General features: G+C 32.3%; 4 protein-coding genes across 11 annotated transcripts in view; 1 reads left to right on the top strand and 3 right to left on the bottom strand.

Moving 5' to 3' along the window:
* LOC116431829 (uncharacterized) overlaps positions 1-17,207 on the top strand; it is a 223,503-nt gene that overhangs the window by 820 nt on the left and 205,476 nt on the right. For 3 of the 4 annotated variants that reach the window (XM_031987754.2, XM_076365719.1, XM_031987750.2), the window contains exon 1: positions 14,575-15,104. The exons of the other annotated variant lie outside the window; for it this stretch is intronic. The gene's annotated coding sequence lies outside the window, so the exon portion shown is untranslated. Of the gene's footprint in view, positions 1-14,574; positions 15,105-17,207 lie in introns of those variants that run through there. 4 annotated transcript variants of the gene reach the window in all.
* Positions 67-1,819, bottom strand: LOC116431847 (uncharacterized). The gene is made up of 2 exons (XM_031987814.2): positions 802-1,819; positions 67-277 (listed from the first exon to the last, which is right to left on the bottom strand). The coding sequence occupies exons 1-2, from the start codon at positions 1,774-1,776 to the stop codon at positions 215-217; spliced, it is 1,038 nt and encodes a 345-aa protein (XP_031843674.1). The 5' UTR covers positions 1,777-1,819; the 3' UTR covers positions 67-214.
* On the bottom strand, positions 3,934-5,435 carry ND-B16.6 (NADH dehydrogenase (ubiquinone) B16.6 subunit). Its single transcript, XM_031987824.2, has 3 exons — positions 5,268-5,435; positions 4,996-5,146; positions 3,934-4,223 (listed from the first exon to the last, which is right to left on the bottom strand). The coding sequence occupies exons 1-3, from the start codon at positions 5,365-5,367 to the stop codon at positions 4,016-4,018; spliced, it is 459 nt and encodes a 152-aa protein (XP_031843684.1). The 5' UTR covers positions 5,368-5,435; the 3' UTR covers positions 3,934-4,015.
* Positions 5,810-9,678, bottom strand: LOC116431849 (B-cell receptor-associated protein 31). 5 transcript variants are annotated; one of them, XM_031987819.2, is made up of 3 exons: positions 9,506-9,678; positions 8,027-8,331; positions 5,810-7,929 (listed from the first exon to the last, which is right to left on the bottom strand). In XM_031987819.2, the coding sequence occupies exons 2-3, from the start codon at positions 8,298-8,300 to the stop codon at positions 7,499-7,501; spliced, it is 705 nt and encodes a 234-aa protein (XP_031843679.1). In that variant the 5' UTR covers positions 8,301-8,331; positions 9,506-9,678; the 3' UTR covers positions 5,810-7,498. The 5 variants fall into 5 exon arrangements, with proteins under 5 accessions (XP_031843679.1, XP_031843677.1, XP_031843678.1 ...); XM_031987817.2 differs by lacking the exon at positions 9,506-9,678 and adding an exon at positions 9,092-9,252; XM_031987818.2 differs by lacking the exon at positions 9,506-9,678 and adding an exon at positions 8,880-9,184.

Here is a 17,207-nt window from a genome sequence, read left to right as displayed (position 1 = left end):
ATTGTTAAGTGCGTATTTTCATACAAATATATATATATATATATATATATATATATTATATAACAATAATGAAAAATATACCTTTATTCTTTAGTTTTACAAATATAGATATTTATTTACAGTAAATAAGTGTAGTAATTCAGTAATGACTAAAACATTTATAGTAATAGAATAATTTGTTAATAGTGTACACTGTACGATATTATTTTATTTATCACAAGTTACCGTGGGACTCACGTCTCTCTCTAGCGCGTCGATTTTGAAACCAAATTTTTACCTAAAAAACAAAAATAGAAAATGATTGTAATAACGTACACAAAAAAATGTTACGCCACTAATTATTTCACTGACTTCAATTGTTAAATGATTAACAATAACTCTTATAAGAAGCTACTAAAAATAATAATTCATGTAAATTCTAATTGTATCTCAGAAAGACAATTATTAACCTCTCGCCTTACAATAACGCGTCAAACTCGCTGAAAATTTCAAAGCGAATTCGATAAATCTAAGCGTTACTTATTAATTTCTAACATAAATTAAGCATTACTTGCCTATTACTAATCTCTAACCTTTAGACTTAATGTACACACAAAGTAGATATAAAATTCGTTTAATTCTCCACTAAATTATTAACGACATAAATTGTTCTATCAAGCACAGTTAAGAAGTAAATCACAAGGCAAGGGGTTAATAATAAAAATTAATCTTAATATTTCTATATTATACAAAACTGCAGATACATTACATCCTATATCATCTCTTTAATAAGATCAAATAGTAAACTATAAAATGGCGAACCTTCTTAGGAGGAAGCGTTAAAGCGGCCGAAAGATCGAGTACGTCGTTCTTCGAAACGTAAGCACTGTCGTGAAATCTTCTTTCGAGAACGTCGATTTGATACGACGAAAATGGTATTCTGGGATGGAGACTAGCTTTCCTTTTATGCTGATCAGTCCTTGATCTCCTAGGAACCTTCGGCGGTTTATATCTCGTGCAATGAAGCCATTCTAATTCACTTCGCAGTTCCTGCAAACTCTCCGTGCCGTCTTTAAAGAAATCGTTTATATTTTTCTTCGCATCATTTGCTAACAAACAATCACTTTGCACTATTGATTTCTCGTCATCTTTTAAACGTTCGTATTGGTTTTCCAGTAATCTACTGCCGCGCGTTTCATTCAAACAATTCGCGCGATCGTGATCATTCTTCCCCGAATTTCCTTCATACTTTATTTTACTCGTCTTCACTTTCCGCGAGGAACTCCTTCTCTGATGATCATCCATAGAATCCTCGGACAAGCTATGCTCGTTTTCGTTTTTGCAGCGTACACCATTTCCAAATGATCGCGACTTGACTTTACCCTTCGCACCATATTCCTCTGTTATCTCAGCACCATTTCCTTCACATAAATCAATCTTTGTTTGCGTAACACCTTCCGAAGGCTCTCCATCATTGCGTTTACATTTTCTTTCGCGTAATGTCGCTAAATTTTCCTCTTCATCGATTATATCAAACGTTTCTTGCTCGAAATTTATATAAAGTTTCTGGATGAAAAACTGTTCGTCCTCCGTGCCAATGTTACTGATTCTCCTCGAATTCCTACCGCTGCATTCACCTCCGTCAACTGTTTTCATCGAGTTGTCAGTTATACATAAATGACGTTTCAATCTTGTTAAATTTATCCGCTTTCCAGGAACTACCAAATCGGTTGACTCGCTTTTAGTCTTATGTTTGGCGGTGTCCGCCAAAATGCTCTGTATACTGAAGTCCTTCATCTTGCTTATCCGTCGTGTGCCGAATGTTGAACTGCGGTCGATTAATGAACTCCTGTTTATATATGACCCCACCGTACGACCCCAAACTTCGCTAAATTGTAGTTCTTTGGGGCTCAGTTTCAAATTAACCGCATAGTTGAGCATTCGATGCTATCTCGTCGGACCCATGTTGCGGCCAGCAGGGACTTTCAAACGCATCCGTCTTTGCGGGTAACATTATATATATATGCTATTTCCCAATGGGCTCGTGAATCTTTTCAATTAAAAGAGGAGAAAAGCATGTTTCGTCGATGACAATTTCAATCTTCCTGTATTCGAACGGATACGATTCTCTTTTCAGTTTCTTGGGTTCGTTTGGGACTTTTCGATAGTCTTTGGTCCTTGTTTAACACTAGAGCTACCAGAGAGGTCAAAATGACCCATTCCTGATTCCTTCTTGTTACAATTATTATAAAGATAACGGATAATTCTCGGAGAAATTATTATAGAAATTGATTTAGCGATAGACGAACTGAATTGTGAATCGATAGAAATTTCAATAGTACCACTGACGGAGTTTCTATAGAAAAATTTCGAAAAGTCAATTTGACTATTCGGTAGTTCTAGTGTTAATACGTTAAATGCCGTGAAAATCTTGACCGCTTTTCTGTAGAGTTATTGTCTTGTAGCAAAGAAAAACAGTAATTGTTAATTATTTAGCGGTAGTCTTTGTATTAGACTGTTAGCAGCTTAGTTACATTATTAAACAGTGTCATTCGACATGGGTTATTCTATGTTACGATTGTTTTTAACTAATTCAGAAACGTCGGTCATCAGTGATTGACATGGCGCTTAACGTGTTAACATTGAATATTTGCATAAGTATCGTTAACACTGAAACTACCGAACAGTTAAATTGACTTTTTGAAATTTTTCTATAGAAATTCGGCAAATGCATCTATCAAGATTTCAATTGATTTACAATACTGTTTGTGTATTGCTGAATCAATTTCTTGAATAGTTTCTCGAAGGAATATCTGTTGTCTTTCTGATAATTACAAAAGGAAGACATCAGGAGTGAGTCGTTTTGACCAGTCTGGTGGTTTTACTGTTAACAACAGAAAAACGAGGAATACGTAGAAAAAAAGTAGAACATCTGTAGAAAAGAACGAACGGTAAGGATTAAAAAAATCAGGTTGACGAGCACTGTCCTTCCGATTGTACTTAAAACTATCATATAATCCGACACGCATTATCTATTTAAGTATCGATCGGAGTGTTGTAATAACAATGTAATTGATACTATTGTGTAAAGAGAGACCGAGTGAGACGGGAACAATGCGCGTGCACCCCTTATACGGAGATTTGAATGAAGCAGATGGGACGCGGTGAAGCCTGGATAATTAGGGAAGTATACGTCGAGTGTCGGCGTTATTCGGTAAGTAGAACGAAATGTAAATATATAAGTGTTTATTTCTGAAATGTAATAAATATGCAGCTTTTCCTTGCAGTACGAGCTATAATGACTATTTGAAATTATTGATTTATTGACATACTATCTTTTTGTAAGATTTTTTACATTTAAATTTAAATCTGCACTCGAAATTGCATAGAAAATGATTAATGTAACTATTTTTATCGTTGCATCAATGAAATTCACTACTAATATTAGAAGAATTATTTGTAATATAATTGTTTATCATGGTAGGTTTCTATTGAAATTGAAAATATTCGAAAGCGTAATGACTAACAGATTATTACTATTATATAGAAATTTAATTGTTAATGAATTGTGTGATTTTATATTTAAACAGTCAGCCAATATCTACTTTTTGTTTTAAAAATCGAAATGTTCGAGTTTTTCTTAGTAGGGAAGTCTTTCTTCAGAGTATCGCTTTTTGAATCAATAAAGAAGTGTTATTTTTGTTAGCTGTACTTTGGAGTCTCTGACTAAAAAATCATTCTGTATAAACTATTTAATTATATATGAGACTTCACTGGTTTACTATTGTTTCAATATAATATTGGAAGTCTGAATGATAATGTAAAGTAACAATTGTTACAATATTTTTATTTGTTTCTAAATAAAATAACTGAAACAACACAATATGAATATAAATGTCTGAGTATTCAATAATATTAATTTATCAACATATCAGGATAAAGAAATTAAATGTGTTTGTAATGGTGTAATTTTATTTATATATTTTTACTATATTTTACAATACTATATTAAACTGTATAAATAGGAAGAAAATGCTTAGAAAAAGTATCCATTCCAGAATATGCTTCTGCTGTCTTTGGGATCAGAATGAATTACTAACTCTTCTATCATGGGTTCCACATGTGTATCTTTTGGTAATGTTTTATACACTGGTTCGTCAAAGAGTTTTCCAGTATTCCAGCCTGCATAATTCTTCATTAGATCAGCTTCCTCAGCTTGGGCACGTTTCATTAACTTCAGAATACTATTACCAAAAGAGATCGATTGAACATTAAAATATTAAATTGATTAATCAGTGATACAAGTAATATCCAATCAAAGGAATTACATAACAATCGCTTTTCCTCAAAATTATTATATTAACAATATCAATGAAATTTCAACTCTTGAAAGTATTATATGAATAATACTTTGCAAAAAATAATTGTCTTAAAAGGTTTAACTATTGTTGACAATTGTAACATATACCTATATTCAAAGATGCAGAAAACTGACAAAGTGATGAAAATTTAAATAAAATTGTAGATAAACAAGAAATCTCTGTTTAACTACCAAATTTATCTAGAATTGCAATGCACATCTATTGCACAGTTTATTTTACTTTCATACTTACAAACTACAATATGTCATTCTAAAATTATAGTGTATCATCCATAATTTATTCCAGAATATCTAGGACTAGATTTTAACATCTTTTTAGATTTATAAATAGAACATGGCAGTTTAAAATTAATTAAATGAGGTTGATAAATATGTACATATATGCATCCTTAACCTACATTAGATACTAATACTTTGTACACAATTCGTAGTTAAATTAAATAGTTAATTGGAACTGAATCTTCAATCTCTCCTTCCAAGTGACATCTGGCTTACATAATAAAATATTATGTTATGTCAGAGGTGATATATAACTGGTAAAGATTAATCCATATCCATGGAAATTGTTAGATGCATATACATATTTATTTCACTGAAATAGTTCAGATAAACAAAATTATATATACTGCTCTTACGCTCTATCCCTTTCTGCTTCCAATAGTGGTTGTATAGCAAACTTTGCGCTCATCATTTCAATAGTTTCAATTCTTACTTTCTTATAATTTAGTCCATATAAACAATATCCAAGGACTGAAACACCAGTCAAAAGCACTGCTGCAGTACGACCTAATCATTTTATAATAATTTCATGTAAGTGCTGTATAATCAATTATATTAAAATAATACAATTTTAGAATCGCTTCCTACATTTATAAATATAAATGTATATATATAAATATATATGAACCTTTCATCAAACCACGTAATGGAATTCTTTCATACTCAAAAGGAGCATATCCTCCTTTAGGAGGCAAATCTTGAAATCTCGTTCCAGCTCCATTCGCCATGTTTACTTACTTTTTCGATGTGAAATAGAAACACTGATAATAGAAAAAGATAGATCTCCTACACAAACTCTAAATCGTTTAATAGCAGGAACAGCGCTAACTTTGAATGCAGTATGAACTACACTAAAGAAATCGACTGGCGGGAATATTTCAATCTTTGACCGTAATTTTAACCAATTATTAGTCTATTCTATAAATATCATTTAAGTTGATTAAAGACGATATTATTCTTTCTAACAGAATAGAGAATAAATTTTTCCATGAGGCTTTAACACTTACTATAATTTTTATTGTTACACATTTCTAAATTATATCTACCACAAAATTGAAAATAACATCTGTTACCAATTCATATTTAATTAACAAAAATTCTGTCACTGAAATAAAATATAAAATATATTTATAGTGTTAATTCATCCTGTGTGTAAATGACACGTGGTACTACTAAATTATACTTTTTTATTTATGAAGAATATTATAAATTTATGGAAATATAACACGTCGTCGTTTCTTAATAACAAAAGGCTCTTAATACCAGATTCTAATATTACTTAATTTTATTTAAATATAAAATATACGCAATAGACAATTTTTATAAATCTTTCTAAGAAAAATAAATCGAAATTGTTTGCAAATTGTAATTCACTATGTATGTATTTAACAAACTCTCTGAAATTTTGAGATTAGAAAATTGATGTATTATAAACGTATAATCCTTCAATGTTTAACATTAAATTTATAGGGTATTTAGTAAGAAATATTATTAAGATAAAATAATAATTATAATTAATCAATGTATGCAGGACTTACATATGTGATTTATTCATACCATAGTCTTGTGAGTTCTATTTGTTCCATTAAGCAGGTATTATTTTAGCTTTTTTTATTGCACAATATGTAAATTAATCGGGGCATTTCAGATGTAAATATTATTTACATGTACTGACTTCTCTGTTGTTTTTTATATACCTTCAATTTTATCTCTATGCATACTGAACCTCATTTATTTCTTTCGAATTCAACAGAAATAGACCTGAGACCTGATCTCACCAAATGGAATTCATGAAAGGGAAGTCAGAAAAATATGTATAACATTTTTGATAAAACAAATATAGACTCTATAAAGTACTTAACAGTAAATTATTGAGTTTCAAATATTAATAGTTTATAAACAGATCTGAATTGACTTTTCTGGTCTCTCTGGTCACTTAAAAATGTTACAATTTTATTTTTTATTTTTAAATTTAACAATGAAAAAATATAAAACTAACGATTTTAATAATAAAAATAAATAAAACAGGTTGGTTCAAACCGATAAATATAAATTCCTTCTTTTGGTGTAAGGTAACGGCTACCATTTCATGGCCCATAGGTTGAGAAATACTGATCTATGACTTAATAGGCACAGCATTATATAGAATAATCACTTTTATATAGTTTTTAACCAGTAAAATTAAATATTACTCGCAAAATTCTTCTTCATATTTCCTTAAACCAAAGCACACATACAAAATATTTACTCAAGTGCTACTATATTTTGCAAAATTTGTTTAAAACAATAATATAAGTGTATAAATATATGTGATTGTTTTAAACAAACATATTTGCTGAGAAAATACATGTACTTTTTGTTACTGAAAACAGTTCTACGTAGTGAACAATTTGAAAAAATGTTATTTTTTTTGAGATATTAAAGATAGAGAAACTCTGTTAAAGTTTTTTGTCTTTATATCTTTATTCAGTTGTTAAAAGGGTTAACTGTTTGTGATTTTATGTTGAAGCAAACTTGACATTCGATTGTATTTCAATCACTACGTATTTTACCAATTTTCAATACATTTATTTGTAACATCATAAACATATAATATATATATTTTTATATACAGGGTGTCCCGTAACTGGTGGTACAATGAAACTAGGGGTGATTGTACACCCTGTATATTTTCAAATGTTATCAGATGTAGTAGAAAAGTGCCATATGAAACAACAGTTTAATTAAATAACAATGATGCAAGATTCAGAGTAGAAAACAAAGATGTTTAAAAATATTTTTTTATGAAAGTTTATGAGATACGTTATTTCAAAATCAAAAAAAATTTTTAATAAGAAAATGAAAAACAATAAGCAAGATTTAATCACTCTTCTTATCACCACTTGATAAAGAACACTTGGCATGCTCATCACATAAACGTTCATACTCTTTAGCAAGAGATTCAGCTTGTGATTTTACAGCTTTTTTATCTTTCTGCTCAACAATAATCTGATTTTCTAATTCTTGGTTCTTCAGTTGTAACTCTTTGAGTTGATTCTTTAGTTCACATGCAACTTTGTCATATGCTTCATTCGAATCATTTTGAGCACTTTCTCCAGTTGTCTTCTGAGATAATAAACTTCTTGCTGTTGTTGTTGCAGACTGTGCTTGTCGCATAGCTGCTTCATTCGAAGCTAATAACATAGCTTGAGAAGATATCAATACTACAAGACGTCGTATAACAAGACTCAAGAACAATGCAAAGCCTGATATAAAATAGTTTCTTTGTGCTCTGAATAACTTCATGTTACCTATATAAATCAACAATAAAATTACAAACTGACTAAATACTGTACATTTTTTTATTAAACCATTATAACATACGGTATAATGTAAATTGATATATACCTTGCATTTCAGCATCTAAATGTGCATGGTCTCCCAGATGTTGTGAAAGTGAAGTATATTTTTGCATTTCTCTTATAGCATCCAAAAAGAATAAAATTAATATAGCAATTAAAATAAAGAAACAGATTGACACTTTATTGGTTAGACTTTGTAGAAATCGTGATCTGAAAAACTTTTGCCATTTCGTTGGTGATATTACTGGCAATACCAATAGCAACACAACAACAATTTCTGCATACAGAAAACCGGCAATTAGTCCCCACTGCAAACTCATTTTCTTTGTTTTGTTTAACTTGTGCAAATATCTGAAAACAAATATAAAGAATCATATTACATACAAACAATATATTCAATATTTCATTTTGAATATATTTCTGTTAATTTGTTTAGATTTAATATTACTTAGTACTCAAATATTAATTTCCAAAATACATTACAATTTCAAGAATGCAATAAATTGAAAATAAACTGACTTTCTGATTATTTCTTTGTACATTTGTGTATTAAGTTTTCTGAAATAAATTGTTATTAGAGTTTTTTAACAGAGTACGAAAGTGTATTAAAAAAATGTTATTAACTACTGTTCAGTAAATTATTTTATTTTCATTCTCTGTTACCTATAAAAAGTTTACAAATATGTAATTATTCGAATACCGTTATATTTTATTAAAAGGCGACCATATGAACTTTCAACAACATGACACAGTGTTTTCCAAGTACGGTTATTATGTAAAATATGAAAACGGAAAAATTTTATTAAAAGACACTAACGATAACAAAAAAGTAAATATTATGTCGGTTTTCTTCTTTAAAGTAATTTTCGTATACTTACTTGTATAAGACATACACTTACAGAATTTTCAGTTTAGAATTAAAAAGAAATGTCTGAACGTCCTTATATCGTAAATGTAAGGCGTAAATGCAATAAACCGATAACTTTGAGAAAGGAGACTGATAAATATTAAACTATAGTTAAATAGATATATCAAATGTATATAAATTAGGTTTAAAACAAAAATCGCACAAATATGCTAAAAATAAAGTCGAACGTCAAAAATACAATACCGGTAATTGGCACAAGCCACAGATAATGGGCAAGTTCAAAGTACGAGCACAGACGGTGGTACAAGAAACTTGGAAATTTTATAAATACCACCTCGCTCGATGACGTCGCTATCGGATTTAACTATACATGTGATATAACCAAATGAATTTTACTTTATTCGCCACATCTAGACGCACCTTAAATTCTACATTTCAGTTACCTCTTATTCAGGATAGCAACAGATTTTATCAAAATAAATCAAGTAACTATCATAACGGTATAATCTAATGGTATTGCATTTATTGCTTGCAAACGAGAAACCTATAATAACGCACTTAAAATCAACTGTTTTCAAAAATGACGTAACTATTAAATTATTTACTAAAAACGAGAATGTAACGAAATATGGAACCATTTAAGGCATAAAAATTTACCGTTGTGTTTTATTTAAAAGAACAAAAAATAGTTATTATACAGTATGTTCTTGTCCGTTATTTCATCGTCGTTCTCATTGGCTTACACTTTGTTCATATTTTCATTTAAGAAGGATCACGAAGGTTGAAGTTATGAGAGACCAATGCAAGTACACTAATTTAAAATTAATTTACGTAAATGGATCAATGAAAGGTCAATCATGATAAGGTGGGTCTCCATTACTGTTTTGACAGGACTTATGGCTGTAGTCCCAAAAAGCACTTCTCGTTAATCCACATGAAATTTTAATGAAATGGAAGATATGGTGAGAGAACACCAAATATAAAATTTTAACTTTGAATATTTATTAATTTCCGAGACGTTACTGAAACGATACATTGAACTCTGCCTATATTTATACAAATAATGTAACTGTATTTATTGTAGGAATCATCGTTGCCGACTGTCAAGTAACTAATAACACCAGATGAAACATAACCCTACTATGTTTTCTGTCGTCGGTGGTTTTACCATTCTACTATTACTCCCTACGTTACCGTTATAAAATAAGGTAAACATCAGGTTTCAGGATACATGTGGGAATAAATAGTAAAAATGACTGAGAGCATATAGTGAAAGTTACAGGTAGGGAATTAATACTAGAACTAATGAGCACTTAATACGATTGGTATGTAATCCTTATAAAAATGGCAACAATAGAGTACTTCCAGTTTCTTCAAACATTCATTACAGTATTCGAGTGAAACTATTTATTTTTCAGATCATTTCGAACATTTAACGGTTTTAAGACATTAATAATTGCGAAAGTACTTTAAATTAGTAAAGTAATTGTTAAAGTACTTTAAATTAGTATAGTGGTAAAAATTGACAATCAAACATTACGCGAATTAATAAAGGAAACATTTATGCTATTGTAAATTCATTTTACGTCGTGTCGGGATTGTAGGAAGTGATATTATAATGGTAACACACTTTTCCATAAAATTTTGTATCTTATTTTTGAAATGATCGAAAATCCTTTTCGTCGAAAGTTTTCCTATCCCATTGGACAAATATTCTTATTGGTCTTAGCCGATTTTTGGAAGTTTCGCCTGACTGTGTTCTGATTATGAACAAATTTTCATCAGTGTTAAATGCAGCTCAGTCGATAATGCTTATCTTTTAGTTTGAGCATTTTGCCACGGGCGGCGCGATCACTCATAACGGATATTTAAGAAAAAAACATGATCCTTTTTGGAATATGTAATGCATATTTCGACCAGATTGGCAAAAATATACATGTCTATAAAAATGATAATCATTTAGATAGTTTAAAATGAATTTTATCTTTGTTTCTAGACCAATGTGGATATATTTTATGTAGAAATTATATAAATATTGTTTGTTGTCAAAGACTGAAAAAATTTGGAAAAATTGTGATTTCAGGGAGTGTGGTAATTTGTAGTGTGTCCAAAATTGGAAAATTTACAGATTCAGATGATTTCTGTGAAATATATATCTTTATCACATAGCGGTAAATATTATTATTACCGCAAATTTCTTCATTACCAGGATTAATTCATAACAGTATTAATTTTATGACGGCTGCAATGCTGGTGAAACATCAGGAAATCTTTCCTAATAAATATGAGTTTCAGGTGGAAGGCTTGAACATTCATCAAAGCATTAATTTCAGTTTATTATTTAGTATTATTATCTGAAATAATATAATACGGAAATAATTTGATCTTTAATAGTCGAAAGTTGCAGAATTTTAAATTAAGTAAAAATAGAAAATTATGATAAATATGATTGGATTGAGCATTTTATGGAAATGGAGAAGATGTAGTTATTCGAGACACAGAAATGTAAGTGTTGTTTTCAAGAAATGAATCATAACATACGTTAAATTCCAATGTAATTTATTGTTGTAACTAAGTTCAGAAAAATATGAACTTTCATTAGCTCTTACTAAACTTTTATTCAAATCTGCTGAAATCTGATGATTAATATTCTCCTAAGAATTTAGAACTTCATTGAAGTAAACATACATAGATAGATATTTCATTTGTATCAATATGTTTCTTGTCTTAATGACGCGTGTTTGCATAATTAAAATGAATATAATATTATGTCTAAGATTTTTATGTTTAGTGCACAACTGAATGCTGTAAATAGCGGTGATAAATTGCGAGCAGATCGCGGAGAGAGTGATTGATGACAGAGAGGATCAAGAGATCGCCGGAGAGGATATTAAGAATCAGGAAGGTTACCGGATCGTTCATTTATTATCACATACATAACTACAATAAAGAAAATGGTGATTGAGATATCGATCGAGTTTCTGTGAACAGGTAACTATTCATAAGATTTTTCAAATTTAAACATTTTACTCAATTTATTCATTATAATTTCTATGTGAAAGCTTTTCCCTTTCTAGAAAAACTTAGTGAAGTAATTTTCAAACAAAATCGTTTCAATTATTAAAATAACGTTTACTTTAGTAAGTAACTTTCAATGACTTGTATTCTGTCTATATATAAAGGTCAAGGTCATTGGTGTGGTGTCCCTTGCAGTAAATATTCACTAATTGTGCCATCTAGCGATGTTAAATACCGTTATCGATAACATTTACTCGAAACATAAAAGCAGAACACTGGAAATTTTACGAATTTCGGTAATATACTTATATAATTATTTTAATTCGTGAACAGTTTGGTGACTCAGTAAAAGTTAGAATAATAGTAATTCTTCGTTCCAGTTTTTATGGGAACAGGATTATACTCGCAAATCCGCTCGGAGAATAATCTATTCATCAACACCGTTCGATAGATTACTCTCGTTGCGCGTTCTTCGATGAGAAACTGTCACTCGAAAATGTTCGATTCGTCTCTCTGCCTTTTTATTCTCCTTCCTGCGCTGATCAATTTGGATTTTGAGACGCTTGGCAGCGACAGTAATCTGCACTAAGGTGTGCGAGTGTCACTATAATCAGAAGTTAGATACAAAAGCAGCTATATTTTATAAATTACTCGGTCACACTCCAACACCTACAGTCATACATTGTACTTTCATTATTATATAATCACCACTGTCAATAATACCCAGTTGAATCTAATCAATTTCGTTCTGACCAACAACAAGTTACAACTTATAAACTTCGTAAATTGGGTGTCTTAGGAAACACCCTGTAGATATTCACAAACTGGGTATTATACAACCATATATGGTGTAGGTCTTGGTTAGGCCTTGGTTAGGTCTGGTAGTTTTAGTGTTAATTTACCATAACACCTCGTCAAACTTCTAAGTCCTCAACCAGAAACAACAAAAATTAACTCTTTGTATTCGAGATTCGATATACTAAAATTATAAGCTCATATACAATATTTACCTTCGTATAATACACTAATATACAAAATATTGGAATAAAATATCTTCAACGTCAACAGTCCTCAGCAAAAATGAACACAGATGACTCATACATTTCCCCATATTCTATTAAGCAGTCAACGACAAGGTTACCACACCGAAAGTATCTATAAAAAACGTATACACAGACCAAGAACTTCAAAATAGAGATAGACACAAGTTTCCTAGCCCACTAATTAACTCTTTGCCGTATTATTTCCTTTCGCTGCTGAGCTCGTGTAGCATTTTACTGTTGACAATTTAGAAGAAATCTAACAAAATTGTCCATTCTACTTTAAGCGGAAATTTAATTTAAAGATAATACATTGATAATAGCAAAATAGTTTCTTCCTTCAATCTGTGGGGCATGATCAACACTGAGTTTCGTTAAATTAACCCCTTGCCTTATGATTTCCTTCACAACTGTGCACGTCAAATCTATTGTAATGTCGTCAATTTGCTAAAAACATACACATAGAATACTGTGATCATTATCTTGATTACTTCTAGATTGCTTTCTACTTGTTATTCTTCACTGTTAACCCCTTACCTTATTGCTTCTTTCTTTACTAAATTCGATAAAGCTACTTTGTCATTAATAATGTATTGGAAAAAATTCTGAGAATATTCTATATTCATATTTGCTCCAAACTACAATAATTGGTGATAGAAGAATAGTGTGTTACACTCTATACAACTATTGCTTTTAATTCGCTAAAAGCAGTGCAATTCATGATCATTCTCTGCCTACGTTTACTTTATAGAACTATGACTGACAATAGAAAAATAATACCTAATTTGAATTCAAAGGGATTAAATGTCTCGCAGGATATTGTAGGGCAAGGGGTTAATCTACAAATCTTCATCAAGAGTCTCAGTTATTCTATGGCAAGAAGTTAACCCTTTGCACTCGAAAGTTTTTCACTAGAAATATTTGAACAATTTCCAATGAGATAAAGACGATATTCTGCCAATATAACTCAAAGAAAAATCACACGTACATCGAGGAACAAAGCTATTACATTTTATTACCTCTAAAATTGATGCATCACACGAAATACAATATTAAACATGAAATTCTATAGTTTTACTCCACCAAATCAAGTGTCGACTAAGAGTCACCTCTCGACTGCAAAGGGTTAATCCTTTAATACTTCATTATTTCTCAAATTGATGCATCACACGAAGTACAATATTATACATCAAATTCTATAGTTCTACTCCAGCAAATCAAGTGTCGACTAAGAGTCACCTCTCGGCTGCAAAGGGTTAATACACATAACAGCTTCTCTCTAGCCGAATACTTTCCTCGCCGTACATCGCGAGCGGAAGTCCTTCATGTGTACGGTCCAGAGACTGCGCAGCATCCCCTCACGAGTGGCACACGCAAAGCGGAGCACAACGACGGAGACAGGGGAAGGATTTCGGTTTTTAATCCGTGGGTGTGGATACAGGGCACCCTGGTGGGGAGTAGAAAGTAGGGATGGTTCGGTGGTGAGGGGAGTACACGCGCAAAATCCGCGATCATCCCTCCGCGTCTCTCTCTGGTCCCGTTCTATCCCGTTCTTCGCCCCTCTCCCTCGCTCTCCCACCACGTCGATCCTCCCTACCAGCCTCCTTGATCATCCCTTCCATGGTCAGACGTTCCGGCATCCTGTCTCTCACACCCTCCGTTCTCCGCGGCAGGCGGGGGTTGCTTCTGGTCTCCTAGTGATATTCGTGGGGCCGAGTAACACGTGCGAGAGGAAACAACACCGGTCCGCGGCCAGTGTCCTATGCGTACGGATTTCTTAACGTGCCGAATCATCGATCGGATAATCGCGACGCGATCGTCTCCGCCGCGGTCAACGCTACTTCGCAAGTGTCGTTCGCCAGTGAGTGTCGCGATAGTGTCGTCGGGGACGTCCAAGCGACTGTCCCGATTAATCGGTGATCGGTTCGTCGCGGGGCTGATTGTCCTTTGCCTCAGTGTTCCTCCCTGAGGAGGGAACTATGGATAGGCTGCTCGGTGTCTGCGGACAGCTACCAGTTCGCGGGCAGCAGGAAGATATTCCGCACGTTCGAATGTCAAAGAATTATCGGCTCGGACAACCGATCAGTCGCGACAGTGATTCGCCGTTCTGATTCGTTGGCGGCGATTGAGACACGCGACGTGTTATCACTCCGATTTGTTTCCTCGTTTGTGATCGACGGTGGTTGTCCGTTGATATAGTAAGTAGGACGGAGTTTACGGGATAAGTGGGCTCGTTTCACGCTTTCGACGTGTCGCTCGCATATGGATCACGCGCTCGCCGGTTCGAGGGGATTAATCATTGTGATGAGTAGCTTCTGGATGTTTCGAATGTACTTCGATGCAGTCCTTTGGGGGGATTCAGGGTGAATTGGGACTTTGGTTGTTTGAGGCACGCTGTCGTAAGGGTTAGGAATTATTGAGAGTCTTGCGACTGTTTGCTGATGCTTTGGATGCATCGAAAATAAAGTGTGACGTCGGGTGAGATCGGTTTAATCGAGATAGGTCGGCGGAAATGTTCATTTGAAGGTTGTTGGTGCATGTATCGTACAAGTGTTGTAGTTGAATTTGTTATGTTTAGATGTATTGTTTCGAATGGATTCGAATGTGATAGAGGTCATTAAGGGAATCAATTGATGAGTGCTTTGTATTGGCCACCACGAATGTGCAGTTAGGGTAACAGGGAAAGTTAGCTCTTCGAGTGTTATGTCTCTGACTAATGGGTCGAACACTGAAAAATATTTGTGAAACGTTAATAGACATCGATGTAATTAAGGTGGACGAGATTCGGAGAAACGAGTGTTGCAGATCCGCAGGTTTTTATGTATTTATAGCACTTTGACCGTGTCAAACGTAGTAAAAACAGTGTACAACGAGCTGTAATGGAAGTTTTATATTGCTATACGTTCGATGAACTGAGAGTAAATTTTTATTTGTTATTGAATTTTGGAATTTTGTTTTTTGAAAACTCGATGTTGCATCAGGATTTGCAGTTTAACTATGAGAAATGATCGAATCAGCCTCGGCGAAGGTTCTCCGAAGTTAATTGGGAGCTCAATGTGTTAAAGGGTAGTGGGACGTATTAAAATCAAACGTGGAGGAATACTCAAGTAGGTTATTAAAGGAATCCTGCAGATGTTGTCCTATGCTCTTTATATCGGATATTATTAAAAATCTGTTGGAAATGCAATACTTGGTACTTCAGTTTGGTCATTTATTTTATTCGTTTTATTACTCTTTTTATTGTTCACTTTCTATTTATTTATATATTTGTTTATTAGGTCTTATATAAGATAAGACAAACTTCTCAACTTTATTAATAAGATTCTTAGTGACTGTGATATACCAAAGGGAACCTTAACAAACTTTCATAAAATAATAATTCTAAAAGAAATTTAATCATTTTTATCATAACATTTATGATTCGAATAAGAATTTTCATAAAAATTTCACCATTTTCATGAACCAAATACCGATTAGTGACTTCTTTTGAAATTCAGTCGGGCGAAACTTTGATCCTTAATCAGTTAATAGGCTTCTCATCGACTATTCTATATTGATGAGAAGTTTCATACTAATTAGACATAAATAATTATTCCCAATGGAATTGTTATGTCACATTAGTGATAGTGATCGATTAGTTTACGATTCCAGTTATTATTATTACTCTTGCAATATTTACTGTAAAATCCTCAGACACTGATAATTGCATTTTCAATTAATGTTATTATATTTCATTATCTTTCAAATTGATGCATTATACGAAGTATAATATGAAATATCAAATTGTATAGTTTTGATGTTTTATAGTATGAAATAAAGTGGTGAGTAAGAGTCACTTCTCCAGTGCAAAGGGTTAAGATTTCAATTGTTTATATTTCAGTCTACGTATTATTAAATCAGCTTCTTCAATGATTTCTTAACACTTTGAGGCACACGATTTTCAATAAGAAAACAAGCGAAGCTACACAGAATTCACCACGCCACACAATTCGCCAACCTTAATCACAACACTCTCGACAACTTACTAATGCGTTTCGACGTGTATACATTTTTGCTTTCACTTATTTACCCATATATTTAGTTCATAGCATTGCCAACTGGATGAAAACCCTTAAACAAAATATTAAACTGTGTGACTATCAGTAACTACAACTGTTCGAGGTGGGTTAAAATATATTTTATCCCACCACGTATAAAAAGCTAAGCAAAGGGCGGGACAGTTTTTAACCTGCCTAACCCCAAAGAGTTAAAGAAGCGTCAGTATCTTTACAGCGATGATAAGAAACTAGGAATCATTGATT

The sequence above is a fragment of the Nomia melanderi genome, chromosome 3, assembly GCF_051020985.1.
Source record: "Nomia melanderi isolate GNS246 chromosome 3, iyNomMela1, whole genome shotgun sequence".
NCBI lineage: Eukaryota > Metazoa > Arthropoda > Insecta > Hymenoptera > Halictidae > Nomia > Nomia melanderi.
The sequence above is the reverse complement of the archived record's forward strand: the minus strand, read 5'-3'. Positions and strand labels throughout refer to the sequence as shown.